The sequence below is a fragment of the Triticum dicoccoides genome, chromosome 5B (genome assembly GCF_002162155.2).
Source record: "Triticum dicoccoides isolate Atlit2015 ecotype Zavitan chromosome 5B, WEW_v2.0, whole genome shotgun sequence".
NCBI lineage: Eukaryota > Viridiplantae > Streptophyta > Magnoliopsida > Poales > Poaceae > Triticum > Triticum dicoccoides.
Window position 1 is genome coordinate 135,875,225 of NC_041389.1, and position 27,501 is coordinate 135,902,725.

The 27,501-nt window shown below is 46.4% G+C and overlaps 2 protein-coding genes across 3 annotated transcripts; one reads left to right on the forward strand and one right to left on the reverse strand.

The window, feature by feature from the left end:
• Nucleotides 1–9,303: 9,303 nt before the first annotated feature.
• LOC119307831 lies at nt 9,304–17,505 on the forward strand. Of its 2 annotated transcripts, XM_037583922.1 has the most exons (11): nt 9,304–9,560; nt 9,775–10,087; nt 10,171–10,367; nt 10,645–11,094; nt 11,321–11,678; nt 11,757–11,842; nt 12,033–12,124; nt 12,549–12,765; nt 15,351–16,106; nt 16,211–16,406; nt 16,752–17,505. In XM_037583922.1, exons 2-11 carry the CDS (start codon nt 9,823–9,825, stop codon nt 17,288–17,290), a joined length of 3,156 nt encoding a protein of 1,051 aa, XP_037439819.1. In that variant the 5' UTR covers nt 9,304–9,560; nt 9,775–9,822; the 3' UTR covers nt 17,291–17,505. The 2 variants fall into 2 exon arrangements, with proteins under 2 accessions (XP_037439819.1, XP_037439818.1); XM_037583921.1 differs by lacking the exon at nt 9,304–9,560 and having other exon boundaries at nt 9,766–10,087.
• Nucleotides 17,506–18,904: 1,399 nt separating this feature from the next.
• On the reverse strand, nt 18,905–23,539 carry LOC119307832 (calmodulin-binding protein 60 A-like). The gene is made up of 10 exons (XM_037583923.1): nt 23,189–23,539; nt 22,933–23,032; nt 22,269–22,321; nt 21,642–22,126; nt 21,392–21,552; nt 21,109–21,306; nt 20,444–20,600; nt 20,236–20,351; nt 19,517–19,712; nt 18,905–19,279 (listed from the first exon to the last, which is right to left on the reverse strand). The coding sequence occupies exons 1-10, from the start codon at nt 23,284–23,286 to the stop codon at nt 19,146–19,148; spliced, it is 1,698 nt and encodes a 565-aa protein (XP_037439820.1). The 5' UTR covers nt 23,287–23,539; the 3' UTR covers nt 18,905–19,145.
• Nucleotides 23,540–27,501: the final 3,962 nt, after the last annotated feature.

Below are 27,501 nucleotides of genomic sequence, written 5' to 3' on the forward strand. Positions count from 1 at the left end.
AAGGCCATGGAGCAGCTACATCTAATGGACAAGACGGCGAGGACACCAAGCATGAGGGACAAGAAGAAGAGCTACCGAAGAAGCTATAGCGAGTGGATGTCCGCCCAGGACCGGACGTCCGGCGCCTGACGCTCCAGCCAGCGGACGTCCAACCAGGACCGGACGTACGGCGCCTGAAGGCCCAGCCGACCCACGTCTCAGCCGACGCCAGCTACAGTGAGCGGACGTCCGCCCAAGACCGGACGTCCGACAACACTTCCCAGTGAGCGAACGTCCGGCCCCACCGAACGACTGACAGTTCCACACCCGAATGTTTCAGCGGGAATCCAATGCGACCGGACGACTGGCGACTGGACGAACGGCCATCTCCGGATGTCCGTTACCACTGTTATAGAATGTAATTAGCGGAAGTCCGAGCCTATCGGATGTCCAAGCCCTCGCGAGCCACAGGACGACCGGTAAGGACCAGATGTCCGCTGCCTGTGTGTGCGCAGCTTCAGGCCCGAGGGCCATGTGCCCTTTCATTTCGCCCCCTTTTGCACTTAGACTATAAATAGACCTCCTCCTCCTAGTTAGGGTTAGCAAAGGATTAGCTCATATTTGTGTGAGAGCTAATTTGCTCATCCACTTGGTTACTTCTCCATTGGAGTTCACGACCTCTTCGGAGAAGATCCCCCAAGCGGATTCAAGACCACTTTAGGGGAAGACCCCCTCAAGAGCTCCTCATGGAGAAGAACTACCGCCACTTGTATCGTCCCTTGTTGGATTCGGATCGTGTATGTTTCGAGGATCTAGCATATGTGTGACCAAATCTTGTTGGTTGAGTGATTTCTCTCGTGTTTGCCCTCGTGATTTCTCCTCGTGTTCTTCATAGGATTCCCTCCAGTCGTGAAAGATCGGGTATCTAGGGTTCTACCCTACATCAATTTCATTTGGGACATGCAATAACGCTTTTACTTCCTGTTTAACAATATTTGGGCAAGCTTTGCTGAAGAAGATAGATGACTTATCATGATTTATGCATTGCCCAGATGCTTAGCAATAAGTGTTGACCACCTGATTTATCTCATTAGCTCCACCGACACTTGCCTTGAAGAACAACAAGCTGTCATCAGCGAATAATAAATGGTTGACTGGCGGCGCCGAAGTAGCCACTTAAAGGCCATTCAAGTTGGACGACTCATCTGTAGATTTTAGGAGGCACAAAAGTCCCTCTGCTACTATCAAGAAAAGGTATGGAGAAATAGGGTCTCCTTGTCGAATCCCGCGAGATGGTTTAAACTCCAGTAATTTCTTACCATTAAAGAGCACTAAATTTTTTACTGAACTCACCATGCTCATCACAATTTCCACCCACTTTTCAGAAAACCCATCTTCAACATTATTGCTTGCAAGTAATCCCACTCTCTATCATATGTGTTCATCATATCCAACTTCAGGGCACAATACCTGTTTCTCTCGGTTGTATTCCTCGTCATAAAATGAAGGCATTCATAGGCCGCAATTATATTGTCAGTAGAGTTTACCTGGGATGAAGGCAAACTGCTCCTCTGAGATAATGTTTGGCAATACTAATTTCATCCTGTTGAATATGACTTTGGAAGCAATCATGACAACACGTTGCAGAAGCAAGTAGGTCTAAATTGTATCAATTGGGTGACTCGCCTTTGGTATTAGAACCAGAATAGTCTCATTAATATTTTCAGCTGACTCAGTACCTTCGATGATGCGAAGAATAGTCTGGGTGACGTCAGCCCCACATACCTTCGAGTACGAAACATCTGAAATAATCTGCTTTAACTTCCTCTTGAGTGTACGTGGCATTTAAAATATAATTCATTGCCAGAGTGACTCTAACTGGTACCGCATTTAACACCTGATCCATGTCATGAACTCCCTCGGATGCAGACTACTTATAGTGGGAGTAACATAGATGACACTTAAGCAGGAAATATGATGTGGCAGCTAAATAATGAGAAGAGAGACAAATTAAGTGATATAGCTAGTTACTCACACTATAAGTAACATGACACATACCAAAAACAAGATGAGTCTACAACCTAATGAAGTGTTGCATGATACCACACATATGTTATTCCCCACTATAGATGTAGTAACATAGACTAGTAACATATGCATGTTACTCTTTCCGTCCAGGTTTATTTAGGCCCCCTTATTTTGGGCTAAAGTTTGACCTAAAATTTTTACTAACAAAATGAAAACTATATGTCACAAAAATTATATTGTCAGAAAGCTCTTTCAAATATAAATCCAACAGTATAATTTTTATAGCATGTACTTTATATTTAGTAGTCTAAGCCTGACCCAAAATACGAAGAGACCCAATAAATCGAACAGAGGTTGCTGGAATTTAGTCTATTTTGGGCAGCCCAATAACTATTTCAGAAATTCCTAATAAATCCTAGAGGCCCACTCAGCCCATTTGTGCAAGGCAAGGGATACTACTAAAGTTTAGTACCACATTGCTAGTTTAGTGGGAGTTGGACCTCCTTATAAGGGAGGTTCTTTACCTACTTGTATGAGCATGAGAACAAGAGGGACATCCACGCGTGCTCCTCCTCCGCCGCCCGCCTCGCCACGCCACGCCTCATCACGACGCCCGCGGGTTGCGGGTTGCGGGAATGAGCCGAGCCGATGTCTAATTTTTGCCACGCACTACGGGCATACGAAAGGTCATTTGGGAGCTGAAAAGTTTTTGTGGTAGTGGATAATGAATACGAACGGCGCACCTCTTCGCGTGCTGCCTGTTCACTTCGTCTCCCTCCGTTGCTTCACCTCCCGTCGCAGCCTGTTCGCGTCCCTCTCCTGTGCCTATATAAGAGAGGTCGCTCCTCTCCAGAGAGACACATCAGAAGGTCCTCTTCCTCTCGCCACACAGTTCCAATCTCTGCGCTGCTGCTGTCTTCCTCATCCCGGCTTGCGGCATGCACCATGAGTCGGGACAGTAGGCCTCCGAAACCGCACCTTTTGAGTCCTGTACGGGAGAAGGGTGATAAGGTGTTTGGGGAGCGCTCTGCGTGACTACTGGCTTCTTCGTCACGGACGCCCCGAACACCGACGACTACTTCCCCGACGTCAACGACCTCCTCGATGACATGGCAGGCGAGGACACCGACCCCAAGTCCAGCGCTTCTGCTGCTGCTATGCCATACGTGTTCTTCTCCTTTCTGTTAGAAGTCCTGCTACAGTTCTTGGCTCTGGTTTCTGCCCTACGTATGTTAGGTTCTATGTCGTATAAGCAACTTCATCTAGTGTCTGTTCTAGATGTGTTTAGCTTAAGTTCATATATGCAGACGATGATTACCTTCTCTCTGTCAGATTGCATGACTTGCTTTATATTTGCTATTTTAGTCATGCTTTATCTAGTATTTCCGTTAGCAAAAAATTTGTGTAAATTGCTCACATTTCCAACAATCCAAAAACCTTATTATAGGCAATTTACCCCGAGTGGTTTTGCTGCTTCCATGAGACCTCCTATGTTTGAGGGTATCCACTATAAGAGGTGGCGCGTAAGAGAAGTCTTATGGTTTCAGACCATGAGCTGTTATGACGCCACTCTTGGCAAACCTGAAGGAGAGCAAGATGCCCAACATGCACAAGCTTTTCAGAAAATGGATACTCTGTTTAAGGCTTCTCTCTTGAGTGTTCTTGGTGAGAACATAGTTGATGCTTATGTGTCAATTGACAATGGAAAAGATATGTGGGACGCACTCGAGGCCAAGTTTGGGGTCTCGGATGCCGGCACTGAGCTGTACATCATGGAGCAATTCTATGATTACAGGATGACTGAAGAGCGCTCTATGGTTGAGCAGGCTCATGAGATACAGTCATTTGCTAAAGAACTTGAGCACTTCAATTGCATGCTACCAGACAAGTTTGTCGCCGGGGGTATCATCACTAAGCTTCCTCCTTCATGGAGGAACTTTGCTACCTTACTGAAGCATAAGAGACAGGAGTTTTCCGTTTCGGATCTCATTGGTACTCTTGATGTGGAAGAAAAGGCGAGAGCAAAGGACACACATGCTCGAGGTATTGAGGGAGGATCTAGTGCCAATCTGGTACAGAAGAAAAACTTCCAGTCCCACAAGTTCAAGAACAAGGGCAAGCTTGATGGTAAAGCAAAGTTTGATGGGAAGAACAAGGCTATGCAGCACACGAACTTCAAGAAGAAGAATGACAAGAGGAAAGGTGTTTGTCATGTGTGTGGAGATCCTGATCATTGGGCTCCTAGTTGTCCCAATCGCTATGATAAGCGTCATCCTGGGAAAGGCGGCAAGACCGCTAATGTTGTCATTGGAGACACTGACATGAAGGATGCTAGGTATGGTATATTTCCCACTATTCTTTCAGTATGTCATTCTCCTGATTGGTTGATTGACACAGGTGCTAATGTGCATGTATGCGGTGATATTTCCATGTTTTCGTCTTATCAGACCGCAGGGACTTCAACCGTGCTGATGGGCAACGGTTCAAGTGCTTCTGTTCGTGGTGTTGGCACGGTCGATCTGAAGTTTACTTCGGGGAAGATCGTGCGGCTGAAGAACGTGCATTATGTCCCCTCCGTCGATAAAAATCTTGTTAGCGGATCTCTTCTGTATAGAGATGGCTATAAGCTTGTCTTTGAGTCGAATAAATTTGTAATATCCAAGTATGGAACCTTTGTTGGTAAAGGCTATGAGTCAGGAGGCCTGTTTCGTTTATCCTTATCAGACGTTTGCAATAAAGTTGTTAATCATATTTGCAACAATAGTGAATCAAATGTGTGGCATTCACGTCTTTGTCATGTTAACTTTGGTTGCATGTCGCGACTAGCGAAGTTGAACTTAATCCCTAGTTTCACCATTGTCAAGGGATCTAAGTGTCAAGTGTGTGTGCAAGCTAAGCAACCTCGTAAGTCTCACATGACTGTGGAGACGAGAAATCTTGCACCACTAGAACTTATACATTCAGATCTATGTGAAATGAATGGTGTTTTGACAAAAGGTGGAAAGAAATATTTCATGATGTTAATTGACGACTCCACTAGATATTGCCGTGTGTATCTTCTGAAATCTAAGGATGAGGCTTTGAACTTTTTCAAGATCTATAAAGCTGAAGTGAAAAACCAACTTGATCGAAAAATCAAGAGGCTTAGGTCCGACCGTGGCGGAGAGTATTTTTCCAATGAATTTGATGCTTTTTGTGCGGAACATGGTATAATCCATGAGAGGACGCCTCCCTACTCACCTCAGTCAAATGGGGTGGCCGAAAGAAAGAACCGTACTCTAACTGATTTGGTTAATGCCATGTTAGACACATCGGGTCTCTCCAAGGCATGGTGAGAGGAGGCGATATTGACTGCATGTCATGTCCTAAGCCGAGTTCCCACAAAGAACAAAGAGATAACTCCATTCGAGGAATGGGAGAAGAAAAGGTTAAAGCTCTCTTATCTATGAACCTGGGGTTGTTTGGTGAAAGTCAATGTGCCAATTCCAAAGAAGCGGAAGCTGGGACCAAAAATTGTGGATTGTGTTTTCCTGGGATATGCTTTTCATAGCATTGGCTATAGATTCTTGGTTGTAAAATTTGAGGTACCTGACATGCATGTCGGTACGATCATGGAGTCAAATGATGCGACTTTCTTTGAAGATATCTTTCCCATGAAGGATATGGCTACCTCATCTAATCAGGAGATGCCTAGTTCATCGAATCAGGAACCAGTTACAATTACTGAACCTTCCATTTCGATGGAACACTTTGAAAGTCCTGTGGAGGAGAACAACGAAGTTCCTACTAGGAGCAAGAGACAGAGGACTGTAAAGTCCTTTGGTGATGATTTTCTTGTGTATCTCATAGAAGACACTCCCAGCTCTATTTCAGAGGCCTATGCATCTGAAGATGCTGACTACTGGAAGGAAGCAGTTCGTAGCGAGATGGATTCCATCTTGACGAATGAAACTTGGGAGATAACTGATCGTCCTTATGGGTGCAAACCTATAGGATGCAAATGGGTATTCAAGAAGAAGCTTAGGCCTGATGGTACTATTGAAAAGTACAAGGCTCGGCTCGTGGCTAAGGGTTATACCCAAAAGGAAGGTGAAGACTTCTTTGATACTTACTCACTTGTGGCTCGACTGACCACTATTCGAGTTCTACTTTCACTAGCTGCCTCACATGGTCTTCTCGTTCATCAAATGGATGTTAAGACTGCTTTCCTAAATGGAGAGTTGGATGAGGAAATTTATATGGAACAACCAGATGGGTTTGTAATAGATGGTCAGGAAGGGAAAGTGTGCAAGTTGCTGAAGTCTTTGTATGGACTCAAGCAAGCACCCAAACAGTGGCATGAGAAGTTCGAAAGAACTTTAATAGCTGCAGGATTTGTTGTGAACGAAGCTGACGAATGTGCGTACTATCGCCATGGTGGGGGCGAGGGAGTTATGCTTTGCTTGTATGTTGATGACATACTAATTTTTGAAACAAATCTGAATGTTATTAAGGAGGTCAAGGAGTTCCTATCTCGCTGTTTTGAGATGAAGGATTTAGGAGTGGCTGATGTCATTCTGAACATCAAGTTGTTGAGAGACGACGATGGTGGGATTACATTGCTTCAATCTCACTATGTGGAAAAGATCTTGAGTCGCTTTGGCTACAGTGACTGCAAGCCCTCTCCAACACCATATGATGCTAGTGTGTTGCTTCGAAAGAATCGAAGAATTGCTAGAGATCAATTGAAATATTCTCAGATTATTGGCTCGCTTATGTACTTAGCCAGTGCTACAAGACCTGACATCTCTTTTGCTGTTAGCAAACTGAGTCGGTTTGTATCAAAACTAGGAGATGTGCATTGGAAAGCTCTAGAGAGAGTTTTGCGTTATTTGAAAGGCACTGCGAATTATGGAATTCACTACACCGGGCACCCAAAGGTGCTTGAAGGATATAGTGACTCAAACTGGATCTCAGATGCTGATGAGATAAAGGCCATGAGCGGATATGTATTTACTCATGGAGGTGGCGCTGTTTCTTGGAAGTCTTGCAAGCAGACCATCTTAACGAGGTCAACAATGGAATCAGAACTCACAACACTAGATACAACTACGGTCGAAGCAGATTGGCTTCGCTATCTCTTGAATGACTTGCCGGTTGTTGAGAAATCTGTACCGGGTATCCTTATGAACTGCGACAATCAAACTGTGATCACGAAAGTGAATAGCTCAAAGGATAACATGAAGTCATCAAGACACATTTAGAGAAGGTTAAAGTCTATCAGAAAAATGAGAAACTCCGGAGTTATTGCATTGGATTATATCCAAACGTCTAAAAATCTGGCAGATCGTTTCACTAAGGGTCTATCACGTAATGCGATAGATAATGCATTGAGGGAGATGGGTATGAGACCCACAATATGAGTTGTTCACAGTGGTAACCTATTCTTTGTGATCGGAGATCCCGTGAATTAGATGTGGAAGACAAGCTGTTGGTCAACTGGGAGGAGAGTATCCTTACTGTTAAAAATACCACTCCATGAAGATGCAATACTCTCCTAATCTGCATGGTAGGTTGATGTATATCTTAATGTGTTCTAAGTGGCTCTTTGAAGCAGAGATGTTGTCCTGCAGAACATCTTTTGAAGAACATACCTATATGAGTCTGATTGTCAAACTCACAATCTATGAGAGTAGGGTTCTCTCTAGTAAACTCATGAAAGGTCACGGAGCATGACGCATAAGCTCCACCCGCGGGGAAGACCCACGGTAGCCACGTATCGGTCAAGGCTTTATGTGAAGCTAGATTCGCAGAAAACTTGCAGTTCAAGGCCCAGTCCACTGTTCAAGTTGCTTACTAGTGTAGCATAGAGTTCTAGGTGGAAGTTCAACTTAACAGTCTCCACTGCAGTACCGGTATATAAAACAGTGTTTTGGAACTAAAGGAAAATTTCTATGTGCCTCTAGGATCTAGTGGGGGATTGCTGGAATTTAGTCTATTTTGGGCAGCCCAATAACTATTTCAAAAATTCCTAATAAATCCTAGAGGCCCACTCAGCCCATTTGTGCAAGGCAAGGGATACTACTAAAGTTTAGTCCCACATTGCTAGTTTAGTGGGAGTTGGACCTCCTTATAAGGGAGGTTCTTTCCCTACTTGTATGAGCATGAGAACAAGAGGGACATCCACGCGCGCTCCTCCTCCGCCGCCCGCCGCGGGTTGCGGGTTGCGGGAATGAGCTGAGCCGATGTCTAATTTTTGCCACGCACTACGGGTATACGAAAGGTCATTTGGGAGCTGAAAAGTTTTTGCGCTAGTGGATAATGAATACGAACGGCGCACCTCTTCGCGTGCTGCCTGTTCACTTCGTCTCCCTCTGTTGCTTCACCTCCCGTCGCAGCCTGTTCGCGTCCCTCTCCTGTGCCTATATAAGAGAGGTCGCTCCTCTTCAGAGAGACACATCAGAAGGTCCTCTTCCTCTCGCCACATAGTTCCAATCTCTGCGCTGCTGCTGTCTTCCTCATCCCGGCCTGCGGCGTGCACCGCGAGTCGGGACAGTAGGCCTCCGAAACCGCACATTTTGAGTCCTGTACGGGAGAAGGGTGATAAGGTTTTTGGGGAGCGCTCTGCGCGACTACTGGCTTCTTCGTCACGGACACCCCGGACTCCGACGACTACTTCCCCGACGACGACTACTTCCCCGACGTCGACGACCTCCTCGACGACATGGCAGTCGAGGACACCGACCCCAAGTCCAGCGCTTCTGCTGCTGTTGTGCTGTACGTGTTCTTCTCCTTTCTGTTAGAAGTCCTGCTACAGGTCTTGGCTCTAGTTTCTGCCCTATGTATGTTAGGTTCTATGTCGTATAAGCAACTTCATCTAGTGTCTGTTCTAGATGTGTTTAGCTCAAGTTCATATATGCAGACGATGTTTACCTTCTCTCTGTCAGATTGCATGACTTGCTTTATATTTGCTATTTTAGTCATGCTTTATCTAGTATTTCCGTTAGCAAAATTATTTGGTAAATTGCTCACATTTCCAACAGAGGTTAGTTTAAGTTACTCCGCTATGGGTAGTTCGTATACAAAGTTTTATAAATGCTCCCAGGAAAAACGTTTCCGAAAAACACGAATAAAAACCAGCTCACTGCGCCGCGCTACTGGACCGGCCCGCCTCGGGCACAGGCGAGATGGGCCTATTCGGGCGTGCGAGTGTCACGTTCGTGGGCTGGGGTTTATCCGAGGTCGTCACCGGTTCGGGTTCAGTCGGAGGGGTTTGCCGTTCCTAATAAAAATAAAAAAAATAAAGGCCGGGGAGGTTTGCCATTGCCATTGCCCTTCTCCGGCCGCTCTTGTGCGGTCGTGCGTTCGGTTTTTCCGCTTCTCGAGGTTCGGCCGTGCGGTAGTTGTTCGGTTCGGTGGGCGGTCCCGCGGCTGCGCGGGGTCGCTTCTGCGGGCTTGGTCGCCGTCGGCGGCGGCTGCTCGGTCGTCGTGGTCGGCGCGGTCGCCGGTCCTCCTTCTTGCCCCGCCCTTTGTTCTCCGTTCGGTGCCGTCGACGGGCAGTCGGGCCGTCCTTGGTGAGCGCCTTCGCTTCTCTATATTGTATTTTCCCCATTGATTTGGGTGAACAGATTTGGGCTCGATAGCGGTGGGTGTTCGTTACTACTATTATATTCGGTATTGATAGGCAATTTAGGGATTTTTTTTAGGCGTTTGGGCATTGCTATTTGTCTAAGCATTGTTGGTCTATGCTGATCCTCGTATCTTTGGGCCTGCATTCACATGCACCAGACGCCGCCATACCCAGGCGCAGCGGAGGGCGCCGTTCCTTCTAGTTCGATGGATGCGCCTCTTACCGAGGAAAGAAGGGCGGCTAGGCGAGTTCGCCGGAGGGTTTGCTCCTCTGGCTTGCCAACTTCTCTGAACCATGGCGAGTCAGACAATGCACAAGAAACGAGCACACATTCCACCGAGATATCAAGCAGTGATTGCTATACTCAGTTGTCAAGTGAAAGTTCAGACGAAGGATGCGAAAATAGAAGCTCAGGCCATCGCAGAAAACGACGCAAGACATCTGTCATATCCTCTGCATCCGAGCAATCAGGTAATGTTGTTTACTTGCTTGCACATCCGTGTCGAACTTTAAATTGCTATTATAGTCCATTTACCTGTGAACATTTTGTACAGGGCAAGACAGTCCTTCTGCATGCGAGTCTCTTGAGTCGGATGATGTTCAGATAACTCCAGGGAAAGATTATGTGTTACCGCAAAGGTGTGATCTATCTGACGCAGAAAAGAATAGAGTAGTTGCGCTTATAAAGGAAATCAAAGCTAAAGTTACTGTTTTTGTGGCTATCATGTTCAGGTCTTACTCTTCATATGTGGTAAGTTCACTGTTCTTTTCTGTTGAATGCACAGCTCACTGCTTTCAGTCTCAACTCTTTGTTGCTTGCTGATGTGCTACATTCATGTTTTCAATATTATTGAAGAATTGTATTATCTGCAAACTTTCATGAACTTTTGGAGAACTTACGGATAAAAATATATATTTTTCCTGCTTGTCAATGGAAACAATACACTTTTGGGTTCCAAGCTTAAGTTTGGTATATTTATATTTTTTTGTTTGAAAGCGGCATAATATTCTGTTCCATCTGTGGTCAGACCATTCCTAAGGAATATGCTGCTGTGCACTTTCCACATGAAAGTGCAACCATCACGCTTCGGAGTCCAGGCAAGAACAAGAAGTGGCATCCCAGATTCTACAAGAAAGGAACTATGATCAAGCTCACGGGCAGTTGGATACACTTTGTGCGTGACAATGACGTGCATGAGGGAGATATCTGCATTTTTGTACCGGCAAAAGGTGGAAAACCATTCATGTTTACAGTCCATCTACTTCGCAAAGAAACAACTGATTCTCAAACTGAAGTTTCTCATGAATCTTCGGAGTGTGAGGACTCTCATGGTCAGCCGCCCTACATTTTACCATATGGAGCCCGTCTATCTCCCTCTCAGAGGAATGCTGTTCAAAAGAAAGTGGACTCCATCCAATCTGAAGTTCCAATTTACGTGTCAATCATGACAAAGAGCAACCTTGGTTCCAGACACATGGTAGTAAGCTAATTCCTTTTTAATATTGAATGAATTTTACCTTTTGATCTTTATTAACTTTTATGAGTATATGATTCTGGACCTTCCTACAAGAAACTATATTTGGTTAACTATATAACTCCAAATTAAACCTAGACATACAGTTTCTGATGTTTTAATGGAAAATTATTCAGTCTGTGACTAAAATCTATACCATGTATCTAACTATCTATCTATGGAATACCAGGAATTGAGTAAACGATATGCCGCTGAACATCTTCCCCACAGAAATGTAACTTTGATGTTCCAGTACATGGGAAAGATATGGAATATCAATATGTTGTTTCATGATCGGAAGTACCCCAAAAGGTGGTACCTTATCGGAGGTTGGTCCAAATTTATCTCTGACAACAGTCTGCGATTAGGAGATATCTGTCTCTTTGAACTGAAAAAGGACGAGAAGGAGCTTACCGTGATAGTCCATCTACTTCGCAAAGAGAGTATTGATCACCCCTCTGGTGGAAGTCCTGTTCTGGACTCGAATTATGTGAGGGCAAGCACAATGATTGCCTCAACAGTGCGTGTTGGGGAGGAGCCAGATGACGGTATGACAGTATTACACAAGTATTAGTACTATAAAAATTCACATATTTTATTTCTGATTTATGTGAAAACTTGTTCAGAAGAAGAAACCGCCTCTTCAGGGCGTGAAGAACAAGGATTCCATGATGAGCCTATCGAGCATAACCATTCCGAGGGAGCCTCTAAGGTCCCCTATATGCTTTTCTATGCCAACTTCACTTCTCTTAAATATTATGTTTGATATTCTTTAATAACATTCTGGTCCTTTTAAACGTGTTGTTGAGTTGGTTTTTGTAATATCCTGGTTCGTTTCTCTTACAATCATTTCATGTTTATCAGGCGACATAAAAGTTGTATTGTCATTTTTTTTTGTACAGGCACACATGCCTACTGCTCCATGCTCAGAGAGTAACGCGTCTGGAATCAGCCCGTCATCGGAAGCTAGAGAGCAAGCTGCTGGTTGTTCAAAGTAATTCACTTAGCCATGCATAAATGCTTGTATTCATTTAATTACTATAAATGCTACCTTGATGTCACTTGGCATGCATTTAATAGCCTACTCCCTCCGTCCTCAAATAAGTGGACGTTTAGCATTCCAAATTTGTCCACAAAAGAGTGTACTTTCATCTTCTCGATGCACTTTAAAGTAGAAAAAAATGCTTCTTTTTCATCACACGAGAATCAAACCCAATAACATTCAACACATGGTCTCCACATTTTTTACATGCACTTAGCTCATTGGAGGTGATGGAATAAAAGAGGAGAGAGGTGGTGGCTTGCACCTTCCCAATGCATTTTCTACTCCACTCCATAATTTGTGTTGAAATTTCTATATGTACACTTATTTGAGGACGGAGGGAGTAACTGATTTTTTGATCACCTTATGTTTGCAGCAAAAGTTTTGCAACAGAATTTCCAAATAAGCTTAGCTCCACTATGGAACACAACAGGATTATCCACACTGACAGAGCGGCAGCATCAGAAGTTATTGGTTTGTCAGATTACAGGATCCACAACAGTTGTGATAGTATTGATTCACAAGGAGGAGAGTCTCTTGCTGTTCAACAGCAATCGAGTCCTAGTCCTGAAATTGGCAATTCAGTTAATCGGGTATGGGATAGCTTATTCTCTGGAACACCTTCAAAATGTTGTTTTTGCTTGTTTATATAATCCTCTTATTTCATCAGAGCAGGTGTTCTATTTTTAGAAGTTTTTTTGTGCAGTGTCATATTTCTAGCATATGAGTTTTGTCAGAGCAGGTGTTCTATGATATGCAACAGATTTTTGAGTTTTGACCGTGACATATTCACAACCAATGTCGTGTGTATATAAGACTAGCAATATTGAACCTCCAGTAAAGTCTCCATGAGCTGTGTTGTTGATAGACGGCAGATTAGTTGTTTACAAGTTCTTGTTCTTCGTGACATACCAAAATACGAATTTAGGAGGCTAATATAGCATATGGTCTTTTTTGGCGTTCAAACATAGCAATGTGAATTTAGTTAGTCAGTCCCTTCCCAGCATTGCACAGCATAGCCATCAAGCTAGAACTGTGTGTTGTATGTTCCTTTACCGAAAAAGGCTTTCGCCCCGCTTTATAGATAAAGCAAACCGTCCGAGCCAAACATCCAACATAGTTCACACACACACACACACAGACACTCAAAGTCACACCAGCACAAGGGTTAATGCTGAGGGCACAGCTCAACAAGCCCTAAGAACAAAAGGACACACACAAAGACCGCCACGAACGAGTCCAGCCTAATCAGGCTCCAGCGGCGGTGGCGGAAGCGGGGGCGCCATGCGGAAGGCCATCGATCGAAGGTCGGTGAGGAGGGTGTCGATGACGCTCCGGTCCTGGGGGCGGCTAAGCGGCCGCCAAAGCTGCAAATAGCCACACATTTTGAAGATCGCGTCAGTCGCACGTCGCAGAGGCACTTTCTGAATAACGAGCTTGTTGCGAATATTCCAGAGCGTCCAAGCTAGGATCCCAATGCACAGTCATCTAATATGGCGGTAACGTGGGGAGGAGGCATGGATCTCCGCGAGTAGGTCGGGGAAGTTGGTATTGCACCATTGTCCACCGACCGTTTCACGGAAGCACGACCACAGGAACTGGGCAGTGGAGCAGTTGAAGAAAATATGGTTCGAGTCCTCAACTGTGGCGCACAGGGGACACATCCCGTCCCCAGGTCCATTACGCTTGCGGACTTCAACCCCAGAGGGGAGACGTCCCCGGATCCACTGCCAGAGGAATATCCGGATCTTGAGGGGGAGTCGGATGTCCCAGATCAGGCTAAAGGGCTCAGGGGCCGGCGAAGGGGCGATGGCAGCGTACAAGGACTTCGTGGAGAAGCATCCCGAGGGCTCCAGGCGCCACGCCATGGAGTCATCGGCGCCCTCTACATCCATCGGCAAGAGAGCGATGTCCTGTAGAAGGGCGTCCCATGCGTCAACCTCCTGAGGGCCAAAGGTGCGCCGAAAGGCGAAGCGCCCTAAGTCAATAAGGGCCGTCTCGACGGAAATCCTGGGGTCAGCCGCAATGGCAAATAAGCCCGGGAAGCGGGTGGCCAGAGGGGAATCCCCAAGCCAGCGGTCGAACCAAAACAGGGTCGAGGACCCAGAACCCACCGAGATAGAAGTGCCAATTCGGAGCACGGGGAGGAGCTAGATGACAGCCTGCCAGAACTGGGATCCCCCAGAGCGCTGGCAGAAAGCAAGAGGTTGTCCTCGGAGGTACTTATTCTTGATGATGGTAAGCCAGAGGCCGCCCTCTCCGTTGGCGATACGCCATAGCCATCGGGTCAGGAGCGCGATGTTCATCCGACGGGAGGACAAGATCCCCAGACCTCCCTGGTCTTTGGGTTTGCAAATGTCCGGCCAGCTCACCATATGGTATTTTTGCTTATCCCCCTCGCCAGCCCAGAAAAACCTAGACTGATATTTGGCCACCTCCTGGTGAAGCGTCTCATGGAGTCTATAGAAGCTCATGAGGAACCAGAGGAGGCTTGCCAGCGAGGAGTTGATGAGGATTACCCGCGCCGTCTACGAAAGCCATCGGCCCTTCCAGGGCTCGACCCGGTGTTGCATTCGGGTCACGGAAGGGCGGAGGTCCGCTACGGTGAGGCGCGAGTCACTAATGGGGATCCCCAGATAAGTCGTGGGGAAAGAACCCAGGCGGCAATTAAGCCGGTCCGCAATGTCCTGGGCCTCCTCCGGTGGGTATCCCAGTACCATCACTTCGCTCTTATCAAAGTTGATGGTCAGACCGGACATTTGTTGGAAGCAGAGGAGGAGGAACTTCAGGTTGGCAATATCAGACGCGGAGCCCTCTACCATTATTATGGTGTCGTCAGCATATTGTAGGAGGGAGACCCCCCCCCCCCCTCCTACAAGGTGTGGGACCACGCCGTGAATGTATGTTCCTTTTCATATGGAACACTCTTCGGAGCATGACTTTGCCCATTTGTTTGATTGTACTTAAGTTGTGGATATTCTGTCTGGTGCAGATTACAGTTTATCTATCTCTCAGGGTCAGTGCTGAGCAGTGTTCATGTTTTAATTGGTGTTAATTCAGTGCTTCGTGGAGCCCTGTGGTGTACATTTCTCTTATCATTCTGCACATATTTTATTTTCTTGCTATTCTATTGTATACGCCGTACGTTCCAGAATAATTCATTGTATGACATTATCAGGATTCTTCAAGTGTTACAGGCCAGAATGGTGTTGCTTTACAGTCATTAGTAAGAGTTACAGGCCAGCAGGTAGGCGATGCTGAAAAGGAAGTTAATGCCAGCGGTGGAGAAAATACTCTTGCAGATCTACGTCATTTAGAGCCTCAAAATGCGGCAGCTGTGCCCAGCCAGGCTGCCTTGCCCATGCCTAAGGAAAAAACTGATACACAGACAAATCGATCTGCCCAACCAGATGTAGCGCAAGCACAACCTCCACAAGGAGAGGTAGAGCAAGCAGGTCTGTCTGGTGTGGCATCGCCTCAGCCTTTACAACCAGCACAACTTGCGCAGGGAGAGGCAGAACAAGATCTATCTGGTGTAGCTTTGCCTTCACAACCTGAAACCCGACCGTCAATATCTGGGTTTGTCAAAACTCGGTCCAATCTTGAAACTCAGTCTGTCCAACAAAGTATAGCACCCGTACAATTTCCACAAGAACAAGCAGGTCTGTCTGGTGTAGCATCTGCTCAGCCTTTGGTGCCTGAAATGCGGCCATCAAACCCCTTGTCAAATATTCCGCTTGAAAGAGCACACCCAAATCGGGGTCAATCAAGTCGTCAACCAGAGGTCGCAGCTGGTCCTGCCCAGCCTGCACAACTCTTTCCGGTGCCGTCGATGATGTTTAATCACCCACCAATTGGTGATGAACCACTGAAAAATGAGCTGCACAGGTTACGGTTACACATTGACTCACTTGATAAAATCTATGAATTAAAGGTTTGCATTTTTTCCTCTTGCTTGCATACATCTTGAGTTTGAATTTGTCATGCTAATTCTGGATTCATCATGTTCTCATTGATTCCACTTTCACTTATGAACAGCAATCACAGCTTCAGACAGAGTGCAGCCAAGAAATTGAGAAGATAAAACAAAAGTATGATTTGTTACTTGAGGAACGGGATTCTGTTCACCTTGAGCAAATGAAGACACTTGATGGTTTATTGGAGAAAGTTGTCTTCCACCAATCACTAGCTGCCGATTTCCGAGCGAAATTCATATCATCATCTGCAGCACAAGGTAATCAATATAGGCAATCATATTTAATGTGTAGAGAAGGATTTTGTGAGCCAAATTTCTGCTGCCACTTCTTTTTTTTATCGTGGGTTTTGGATTCGAAGATTCAGTTTTCCTCCCTACATATTTGTTTTCTGTTCTTCAGTTTTTGGATGATCAATTATGTTTAACGCTTTATTACTTTGTTTTCATAATGAGTTTCTGAGCGCAAACGCCAAGCGTGTATGCTTGTCAAGTTGTCGTGCTCATGGTTTGAATAGGCTCGTGCTGAAAATATTAACAGTAGTTGTGAATTAAGTTTATCCTCACAGATTTATTGATCACTAATGCTCATTTCTTTCTTTGCAGCAAAAGCCTATAGCCGTCCAATTCATCAGACACCCCAGGCTTCTCAGCAAGCACCCATGAGGCCGCCAGGTGTGACATCGACTTCGCCGCCAGTTGCGTGGTCATCAGCTGGTCGACCAGTAGTGCCGGGAGGTGCACAGCCATCACAGGTGGATCGACCATCAACGCCGGCATCATCACAGGTGCCTCGTCCGCCATTGCCATCTACACCAGTAGTCCGGCCTCCCATAAACCCTGGCAACCTTGTCAGAACAACAGGTGCTCCCATGCCTCGAGTTCCACCACGTGGAAGCCATGGAGTTCCGAGTGCATCCGCTCCTCATCTTCAGCGCAGATTGCCGCCTCGGGCGCATTCCACGGCCCCTGCAAATCAGAGGCAGCAGCAGCAGCAGCATGCCACATCTGTAAGCCCGCAGTCTTCACATGCAGTTCCCCCTGTGAGCTCATCACCCTTGCCGCCGTCAAGTTCACAAGCAACTCACCATGGTTCGTCGACTCGGATGGATGTGGATGTGGTATGCCTGTCTGATGATGAGTGAGGAAGAGGACCTAGACTAATGACTAGAGAGTAGGGGTAGGGGAGCCTGACAAGGAATGGACGATCAACCCATTCATTCGGCTCCATGTTTGTGCACCGCCGTAGTACCGCGCCCTGTATATGACCGTCCTACCTTCTGTTGCTGTAAATTGCGAACCACCAGGTGTTAAGAATGTGTACTTGTTCGTCCATGTTTAATTATGGGTCCTCATCTCATCCTGAATTTCTTATGTTATTAATAGTTGTGTTACGGCATTGATAAATTTGATACACCAATGACCCAAGGAGGAAGCAAACTCCACACAACAGAGCAAGCCATTCTAATTTAATTTATGAACAAACATGAAAATCACCTTATTTATTTTGGTTTCCAAAGTTTTACCTGAACTATCTTGCCTTTGCTGGTTTTTTTCTTTCTATTTTCACTTCTAAAAGGTCCCATGGTTTTCAATGTTTTACTCATATCTCAAAAATAATCACACGTTTTTTTAAATGAAATTTGATTGCTGGGAAAGATTTTTTTACTTGTTTTATGTACTCCCTCGGATCCATATTAATTTGTGAAGTAGTTGTACCGGCCAAAGCCATTTTAAAAATTGTAGATCAGTGTTGTACAACTCAAACTGGCATTCAACCCTCACATGCTCCCATGATACCAACTTAAAAATTTCAAATTTAAACATCTCAAAAAATTCTGAAAAAAAAATCATGCATGTTCACAACACATATGTCGACAACCCTAAAAAATTTAGATCAAAATTCGAAATACACATGGAGAAACAAAAATGACAAATTCAGACGTGAATAGTGTCATTTTTGCTTTTATCTTCTTTTGACACTATTCATGAAAGATTTGTCTTTTTTGTTTCTCGGTGTATATTTTGGATTTGGATCTAAATTTTTAGGGGATGTCTACATATATGGTGTGAACATCCATGATTTTTTGCAGATTTTTTTAAAACGTCTAAATTTGAATTTTTTAAGGTGGTAGCATGGGAGCATTTATGGGTTGGTATCACCTGATACGAACATGTTCACCATGACATAACCTGTTCATCTAGCGCAAAAAAATACTCCCTCTGTCCCATAATGTAAGAGGGAGTACTAGTGTTTTCTCTCTTAGTTTATGAAAGTATGAAATCTTGCACTGATCTCAATGTTAAATCGGTCGGTCTTCGATGCGACTAAGATTTAACTAATTCTCAGGCGAATGAGAATGAGCATATGAGATAAGAACTAGTTTATGTAAGTAGAACAAAAAAAAGGACAGAAACCACCATGTACAAATTAAACTATTGCAATAACAGAATGCCAATACAAGAATGAAGAATATAACCACCGTTATTTAAAAAAATTTCTCTGCTTTAGGTTGTGGTTCATTCCTGTGCCGACTGCCAGCTCTTAGAAACCATTAGATATGTCTTATCTGGGTTACTTTGAATTAGATGACACAATTTAATCCGACCCTTTCTAAAAGAGGTTCTAACTCAAACCTCTCTACTATCTAATAATGTCAAAGCTAGTATTTTATGTCTGCATGTCTCAGTTAAGCAGAAGTGCACTTGAAGCAGGAACACAAGATCGAAATTCTTTCAGACTTACCAAGAGCAGCTAGTTCAGTAAAATACAGATTGCATTCGCGTGCAATACTTGGAGCTTCTTTTATGAATTTACAAGACATTAACAATTCAATATATAGTACATCACAAACCAAACAATGCCGTCCATCACCGCTGACAAATTTAACAGAAATGTCAAAATAGCATGACTATGTAAAGTGTCAACTATAGTTATATATGTTACTCAGGGAATCCTTTAAGATCTGATCAATGTCGTTGCAGTGCCGGTCGTATTTTTCAAACAGATGGTTCTGCTCCCAATGCTAGCATCTCGTGACAGTCGCTCTCTCTGAAGCTGACATGCCTCGAGTAAATAGGCTCATCTGTGAAAGCGCCTAAAGCAGACACATCAAACAGATGGAGTGAAGCATCTGCAAAGGAAGTATCAGTGAGTTTGGAACTTGTTCTAGGGATTTGCTATACAGAAGAATGCATACTACTCTAGCCGAATCATGTAATATCATCTTGACAAATAACATTGGGAGGTTGTTGATTAAAGAGGGGGAAATCGACAAAAGCTTTGGGCGTTGATGCACCAAGGAGAAGAAAATGCTACAGGGGGTATTTTATATTTGCAAACAGAAGATTAAAATGTACTGAGTAATTACCACTGGTTACAAAAGGTATGTCATAGTCCTCATCGACCATTGTCAAGGATGCTTGCTTTAATAACACGGATCCTGAAAATTCATCTGCAGCGGGGCAATGGAGCGTGACTGAACCGGGTATGTCATTTGCAGCGGTGCTTCCATGGTATTGTTCGGAGCCAGAACCAAGGTAAACACTGATGTCAAAAGACGCATCCTGGGAGAGTACGATGCACATAATGATATCAGATGACAGATTATAGACCAACTGAGTTATTAAACATAGAGGAAATTTTGGGCCACCTTTGAATGTATTCTGTGTTCCTGTTTTGAAAGAGATAGTAAGAGCCCTCCCATCCATTAAAGAGAGATGGCAGGAAACAAAGCACAACTTTTGCAAACAAAGGAAAGAGGATATTCTATTGCAGCGCCAGTTTGAGCAATCCCCCCGGTTTCAAGTAAACGAGGAAAGTAAAGAAGAAGCTAGCTACATATGTGCCTTAATACTTGCTCTATTTTTTCCCGAAAAGAAAACTTCCCTTGGGCTTCATAGCCAGAGTATAACAAAGACAATTCTATACAAAAGTAATTCTGATGAAATGTACTACAAAATCACAAAAATAGTATAGTCCCGAGTAAGATTGGGAATAATGACAATTCACTCTGGAGGATATGAAAGTAGCTGAATTGCATTACAAATATACTTTTTGCAGGACCTATTATATAACAGCATTACTTACTTCTTCATTTGGTGTCACTCGTATGGATCCAAGCCTTTTTAATGTGCACTGCTTGGGATGACTGCCTGAAGTACCTTGATGACCATCAGCTTCATGAACATTTCGCTCTGCACAATCTAAGTTTTCATGCCAATAAAGCACTTCAGTTGCTTGTTAAGAAGTTAATATTGTTGTCAAAAAAGATGACAGGCATGTGGACAGTATTTACTCTGTTGATGTCCTTGCATAAATTTAGGTTCCAGCATGATCGACCCTTGGGAAATACTCTGGTTGATTGGTCTTGGTTTTCCATTATCCATTACATAATCAGGCTGAAGGTTGGTCCAAGTTTCATATGCAACTTTGCTCCATTGTTCCACCCGCCCCTGCAAACGTGAACCCCGATAAGTGTACATATACTTCAGAACATGTTTGTGAAACCAAAGCAAGATTAACAACCTTTTCATCTTTCTGCAACACTAAGTTCGGAACTTCGAGGCCTTTTTTGACGATAAAGAAAATATTCGCTGGCCTGCATCCTGAGATGCACACAGCCAAGAACTTCATGTACCCAAATTATATGTGCATGTTATAAAGTGCATTGAGATAGCTCATAGCTGACTGATTGAGGTTATACGTTTGCAGAATGTATCTGTTGTTTGATCTTTTTGTCAAAGTCAACAACTGTCATGAGTAAAAAAATACTAGATTTCCAAAACTAATGATAATTTGTTATAAGAAGAGATGTATGTCCATACAAAACTTATTTATTCTGAATTCTTATGCATTTCTCTTGTATGCATGGAGCTGTTATGTTAAAATGGCAAATTCATTATGCACAACCTGCAATTCAGAAATTTCTAGGAGAAGCTCAAAATAGTATGAGAGGAACACCTGCATCCGTTGATCGAGGTTCTTGAAGGGAGTGTACTGGTCACTGGATGTGACTCCAACAATCCTATAGAAACAGTTGAAGAACAGAACAACATCATGGCCTTCCACGATGAAAGAGTAAAGCTCCTTTCCAGGATCACACTTTTTAGCATGATCAACAATAGTCGTCCATACTAGCTTTGTGGCCTTTTTGAGAACCTAAATGCAGCGGGAAATAAACTTAACTTGCTATCATACTCAGTATCAAAGTGAGCAAGTAGTACAGAAGGAATTCATTTCTTACTTTGCGGAGAGTATGTTCATCCTTGTAATATGACGTCAAGAAATCCTTCACAGAAAAGATGCCACTCCCTTTGAGTGCCTCATGGAAGACACCATCCTTTGAAATTTTCTGCAGGCGCCAAACATCATCATCCAATGATGGAATGTCATGCTTTTGGGATCCTGCAAGTACAAGAAATAGATTGATCGCTAGTTTCAACATCGCAAAAAAACTAAGTTAACAAAAAATCAAATTTTAAATCCAAGCCTACCTTCTCCGCGACGATCCTTTACTGTGAAAGGTTCAGTTACCCCTTCTAGGATCCGTTCACCAAGCTCGTCAACAACCATTACCCCAAGCCTGAACTTGCCACTCCTCGTGAACTTGGAGTTATCAATAAAAGTAGCGTCACGGAGATCAGCCTTGCCATTCTTCAGGCTAAGCTCGAGCTCTCCCGTCAGCACTGCCCCAATTTTGTCCCGTGGACGTACGATATGTCTGCTGAAATTCTCTAATGTCCAGCAATCTTCATTATCTATGTTGAAGTCGCCATCGAGAACAACAATTTTTATCTTGGCAGAAAGAAGGCGATGAGAATTGTTCTCTTGTTGGTTGTTGTCCTCCAGACATATCTTGAGAGGATCGCCATTTGCTGCGCGGATTCCCTTCTTTGTGAAAATTTCATTACTCAAGCCATTCAGGAACCTAAGCTTGTATCTTGGAGGCTGGTTTTGGTCAACCACCGTTCTGCACAAACTGTGTAACGCAGCACATGAGAAGGTCAAGGCAACCATAAATGGTATTTAAAGGGCAAAAATTTAGTAAAACAAAAACTTATATTATTACTACTATTTTATGGTTGGACAGAAAAGTGGTGTTTGTAGTCAGGAAATGGTACCTAGGAGCACGGCTTAAGTAGCCTGTAATCGCTTTAGTCACCGCTTCTGGTATCTGTCAAAAGGAAGAGGAAAACTTTGAGTGGTTGACCTTCCGAAAAAGTCCAGAAATTGCCATAATAAAGTAAACTACTACCTCCATTCCTAAATATAATACGTTTTGGCAGTTTAAATTGAACCAACAAAACGTCTTATATTTATTTTTTTAGGAACAGAGGGAATACAAAAGAACAGGATCACAAAAGACTGCTATCTTCATAGTATTATGCATCACTAACATCAATAGCACCCTCTGTTAATGAAACATATAGCACATATCCTCTCATCTTGATTTTGGTTTAAACCAATTTCGACGGCCACTGGAATTAGCTAAGGTCTTCAATTTAGCCGAAGATCCAGCATTTTCGTCTGGATCTCACTGAAATGAAATCACCGCAATTTCCAGAAAATATCTCTTTGCAGAATGTCAATGGAATTTGAAATGGCCAACCTACTAAATGGCGCCTAGTGTTCCGTCACATCAGATTGCATTGCAGACAAATAGGTTCCGTTCAATAGACTAGTTAGTGAACCGCGTGCTACTGCTACATGATCAACGAAAAGGTCAATCAATATATACCATGTAGTTTATCAAGAATCTTCATGGAGTGTGAGATGATTGATTACCCGGCTGATGGCAGACTCAATCACGGACTCAACCGCAGCCTCCACCCTCTGCACGCAGTTGGTGACCATCTCCTCCAGATGCCTGCATCCCCTGATCTCTCTGCAGAGTAATCAATCAAACGGTCAATATCTCTTACGAGTCGAGAGTTGAGACAAGAACGGATCAAGAAAGGGACGGAACGCGAGGGAAAGAAGAAGAAGAAGAAGAAGAAGAAGAAGAAGAAGAAGAAGAAGAAGAAGAAGACGGGAGACTCACAGGTCGAAGGAGCGACACCTCTTCTTCAGCGCTGGCGAACGCGCCGGCGACGGGGAGTCCCCTCCGCCGCCGCCCTCCAGCAGCCGCTTCGCCGGCATGGGCGGGCGCTAGCTAACTGGCTGCTCAGCGCGGCGGGAATCGGCTGCAGGTCAAGCCAGGTAGTCTCGCTCGCTCGCTCGCTTGCTTGATTGCTGCTCTAGACTCTAGTCAATGTCAATGTGTGTGCTTCTGGTGCGGTGGGGAGTGAGGAGTGGGGAGTATCGGCGCTCATGTTTATATATGGCCCCGCTTGAGACAGGAAGGGAAATGTTCCGCACTTATCCTCCTCTCCCCCTCCGGGGCGGGCGAGGCGAGCGACGCGGCCTGGGAGAAGATTCCTAGGAGAGACGCGGCCGGGGCGAGCCGATGTGTGATATCTTCATCCATCAGGATCCAAGTCCAAAACTTAAAATTGATGCTCACATTATTTCTAAATTTATTTTAGGTTTTTGGCAATATTTGGTAAGAGCACCTTCAACAGACGCGCGGTTACGCTGCGTGCTAATTTTTTTGCAGCGCCGAAATAGCATTTTCAAAAAAAAAAAAACGCAAATACGCTAAGGATGCTTATATTTCCATTGATAGAAGGAGAGTGTTTACAGCATGGGATTAGGACGACACACTATGCCATGTACACAAAAGGGAGGCATGGAAGTGGACGTCGAGCAAACAGAAGGGGTTGCTCATCCCCAAGAAAATCCTAGCCTAGCGCTCTGGGATGATGTTGGCGATCACGGCGGCGCCGGCCTGGGCCCAAAGGCGCGCTTCGTCCTTGATGGTGGAGCACAGGTGGGAGACAGAGGGTCGGTCCCCGTCGAAGGTGCAGCTGTTTCTATGCTTCCAAATCCACCAAGCGGTGATGATGATGAGGGAGGACAGGCCTTTCCTCATGGCAGCGGGCGCGAGAGCACAAGAAGAGGCCCACCAGGTGAGGAAGTCGGTGTCTCCAGTCGGCAGATTGGTGGGAAGGCGAGCCCAAGCAAGAACATCGTACCACACCTGGCGGGAGAAGGAGCAGCCAGCCAACATGTGTTGCATCGTTTCATCTTCTTGGTCGCAGAGGGCACATGCGGGCTCATGGGGCAGGCCATGCCTCGCAAGACGCTCTGTCGTCCAACATCTATCTTGGAGGGCAAGCCACATGAAGAACTTAACGCGAAGTGGTGCCCAAGATTTCCATGTGAGCCTCCAGTGTGGCTCCTCGCAGGCACCAAGGAAAAGGGCCTGGTAACACGAACTGGCAGAGTAGGTGCCTGAAGAGGTCCAGCGCCAACGGATGATGTCCAGAGAGTCGGTAAGCTAAAAGTGCCGAAGCGCCCGCCAAAGCTGCACGTACTGCACCATGGCCTCCGGGCCGAGAGCGCCGTGGATGTCATGAACCCAGGAGTGTTGGGACAGACCATCACGGACCGTGCAAATCTTGCGCCGTCTCTTCGGGATCAGTTGAAAGAGCTGAGGAGCGATCTCAGAGACCGAACGACCATCTATCCAGTGGTCCATCCAGAACATGCACTTGTCGCCGCGGCCAACGCTCCAAGTGGTCGAGGTGCGGAAGATGGCGCCGACAATGGCATCATGCGGGATATGCAAGTGGCTCCAGGGGCGCGAGGGATCGGTGCGCTGGAGCCAAAGCCAGCGAGCACGGAGGGCGATGCCCACACGCTGCAGGTCGCGGACGTCCAGCCCACCGAGATGGATAGGCCGGCAAACTCGCTGCCAGTTGACCGTACATTGACCGCCATTGGCATCCTTACATCCGGCCCAAAGGAATCCACGGAAGGCGATGGCCGTGAGGAAGTGAGTAGGGATAGCGCAAAGGACGTGGCGAACGAGGGCCAGCCGGTCACCACAAGAGAGGATGGAGGCGCGCCATGTAGATAGCTTCCGCTCAAGCTTGAGCACGATGGGCAACAGGCTGGACGAAGACGGCTTGCGGATGGAGAGAGGCAGGCCAAGGTATTGCACGGGGAACTGCGTCATGGGGCAGTGCATCTCGTTGACAATGAGGGCCGTGTGCTCGTCGGTGCACCTGATCGGAGTGGAAGAGCATTTGGCGAAGTTGGTCCGCAGGCCGGACGCGACGCCAAAAACGTGCAGGATCTCCGTGATAGCCGTCAAGTCATGGCGGTCGGGGTGGCAGAAGATGACGACGTCATCGGCATATAGCGAGATGCTGGAACTGGCGTGCCGGGGCGTGAGACGACGGAGAAGCCCGAGATCAACCGAGCGAAGAAGCATGGAGTTGAGGACGTCGATGACGATGGTGAATAGCATAGGGGAGACGGGGTCTCCCTGCCGCAGCCCGCAAGCGTGGTCGATGGGCGGCCCGGGTTGCCCGTTGATCAAGACCCTAGTCGAGGCGGTAGATAGGAGGATCGAGATCCAGTCCCTCCAGCGTTGCCCGAAGCCAAGGTGTCTCAGTGTCTCCAGGAGGAAAGGCCACGAGACACCATCGAAGGCCCTAGCGATGTCGAGCTTGAGCAGCATGCGCGGTGACTTGAGGTTGTGGAGGAGGCGGGCCGTCTGCTGAACCAGGAGGAAGTTGTCGTGGATGCATCTCCCGGCGATGAATGCGCTCTGGTTAGTCAAAACCATGCCACCGAGCTTTGGGGCGAGGCGAAGCGATAGAACCTTCGCGAAGATCTTGGCGATAAGGTGTATGAGGCTAATGGGGCGATACTCTGAGAGTGCCGCTGCGTCCGCGCGCTTGGGGAGGAGGGTGAGAAGCACCTCATTGAGCTTTTGGAAGCCGCGCCCATTGGCGGTGTAGAACTTGTTGAACGCATCATGGATATCTTGCTTGATGATGTCCCATGAGGCTCGAAGAAACTCGGCCGTGAAACCATCCGACCCTGGCGCTTTGCCGTATGGTAAGCACTGCACCGCGCGCCAAATTTCCTCCTCGAAAAAAGGTTCGTCGAGGTCATCAAGAGGGGAGGCATACTGCCGAAGGATTGATTGATCAATGGAGAACTCCCGCGCCTCAGTCGTGCCAAGGACGCCCGACAAGTGGCTGAAGGCGGCCTCGGCCATGGCGTCGTGGCTAGTGACAGTCAGCGCGCCAACCTGGAGGGAGGTAATGGCGGTCCGTTGCTTCCTATGAGAGGCGTGGATCTTCATGTAGGAGACGACCATGTCGTCGCCGCGAAGCCAGGCGAGACGGACACGCTGACGCGCGATGGACCGCTCAAGGGAGGCCAACCCAAGGTAGGAACACTTAAGCTTCCAATGCAACCAAGCCTCGCCGTGGCTGAGCGGCCGGAAGTCCTGGGCGGCATCAAGCCTAGCGACGATCTCACGAGCCACCTTGAGCTGGAGGGAGACGTTGCCAATGGTGCGCGCACTCCAAGATTGCATGCGACGAGCGGTGATCTTGAGGCGCGCCACGATGCACCGGTAGGGGTCAGGGGCCCGATGGATGGAGTTCCACGCCTCGGAGACCACATGGTGGAACCCGTCGAGCTTCGGCCAGAAGCGCTCGAAGTGGAAGCAGCGCGCGCTAGGCGGGCGGGAGACACAATCCACGAGCAGGGGGCAGTGGTCGGAGGCCGCGAAGGAGAGACATTGGAGCAAGCAGTTTGGATGGGCGATCTCCCAACCGGATGTGCAAAGCATGCGGTCAATGCGGACAAGCGTTGGAGCCTCGCGCTCACTAGACCTGGTATAACGGCGACCGTGAAGGTAAAGGTCACGAAGCTCCTCTTCAGCAATGAACCGCCGAAATCTGTTCATGCAGCGATGATTGATACGCTGGTTGTTCTTCTCACCGGGCGCAGCAATCATGTTGAAATCACCCCCAAGAAGCCACGGGCCAATGCGGGATGCACACACATCGCGGAGGTCGTTGAGGAAGTCGAGTTTGGCCGCGTCCTCCTACGGTCCATAGACTCCGGTGAGCCACCAATGGCCACCGCCGTCCGACGGGGTGACAAGAGCCGTGATGTGGTGATCTCCAATATGGGGGTTCGAGATAGAAACATCGGGGCTACGCCAGGCGAGGATGATGCCACCGCGAGTGCCATCTGCAGGCAGGGAGTAGAATCCCTCATAGAGAGGGCCGAGAGTGTCTAGAACAAGAGAATCGGTGACGGCCGCTAGCTTGGTTTCTTGCAGGCACACAATAGAGGGCAAAGTAGCGGTGATCACGCTACGGACAGCAGTGCGCTTAGCGCCATTGTTCAAACCACACACATTCCAAAAAAGAATCTTTTGATTACACTCCATAGAGAGGGATGTGGGGGGGCGTAGCGTTCCGAAGCAGAACGAGGGGCCTA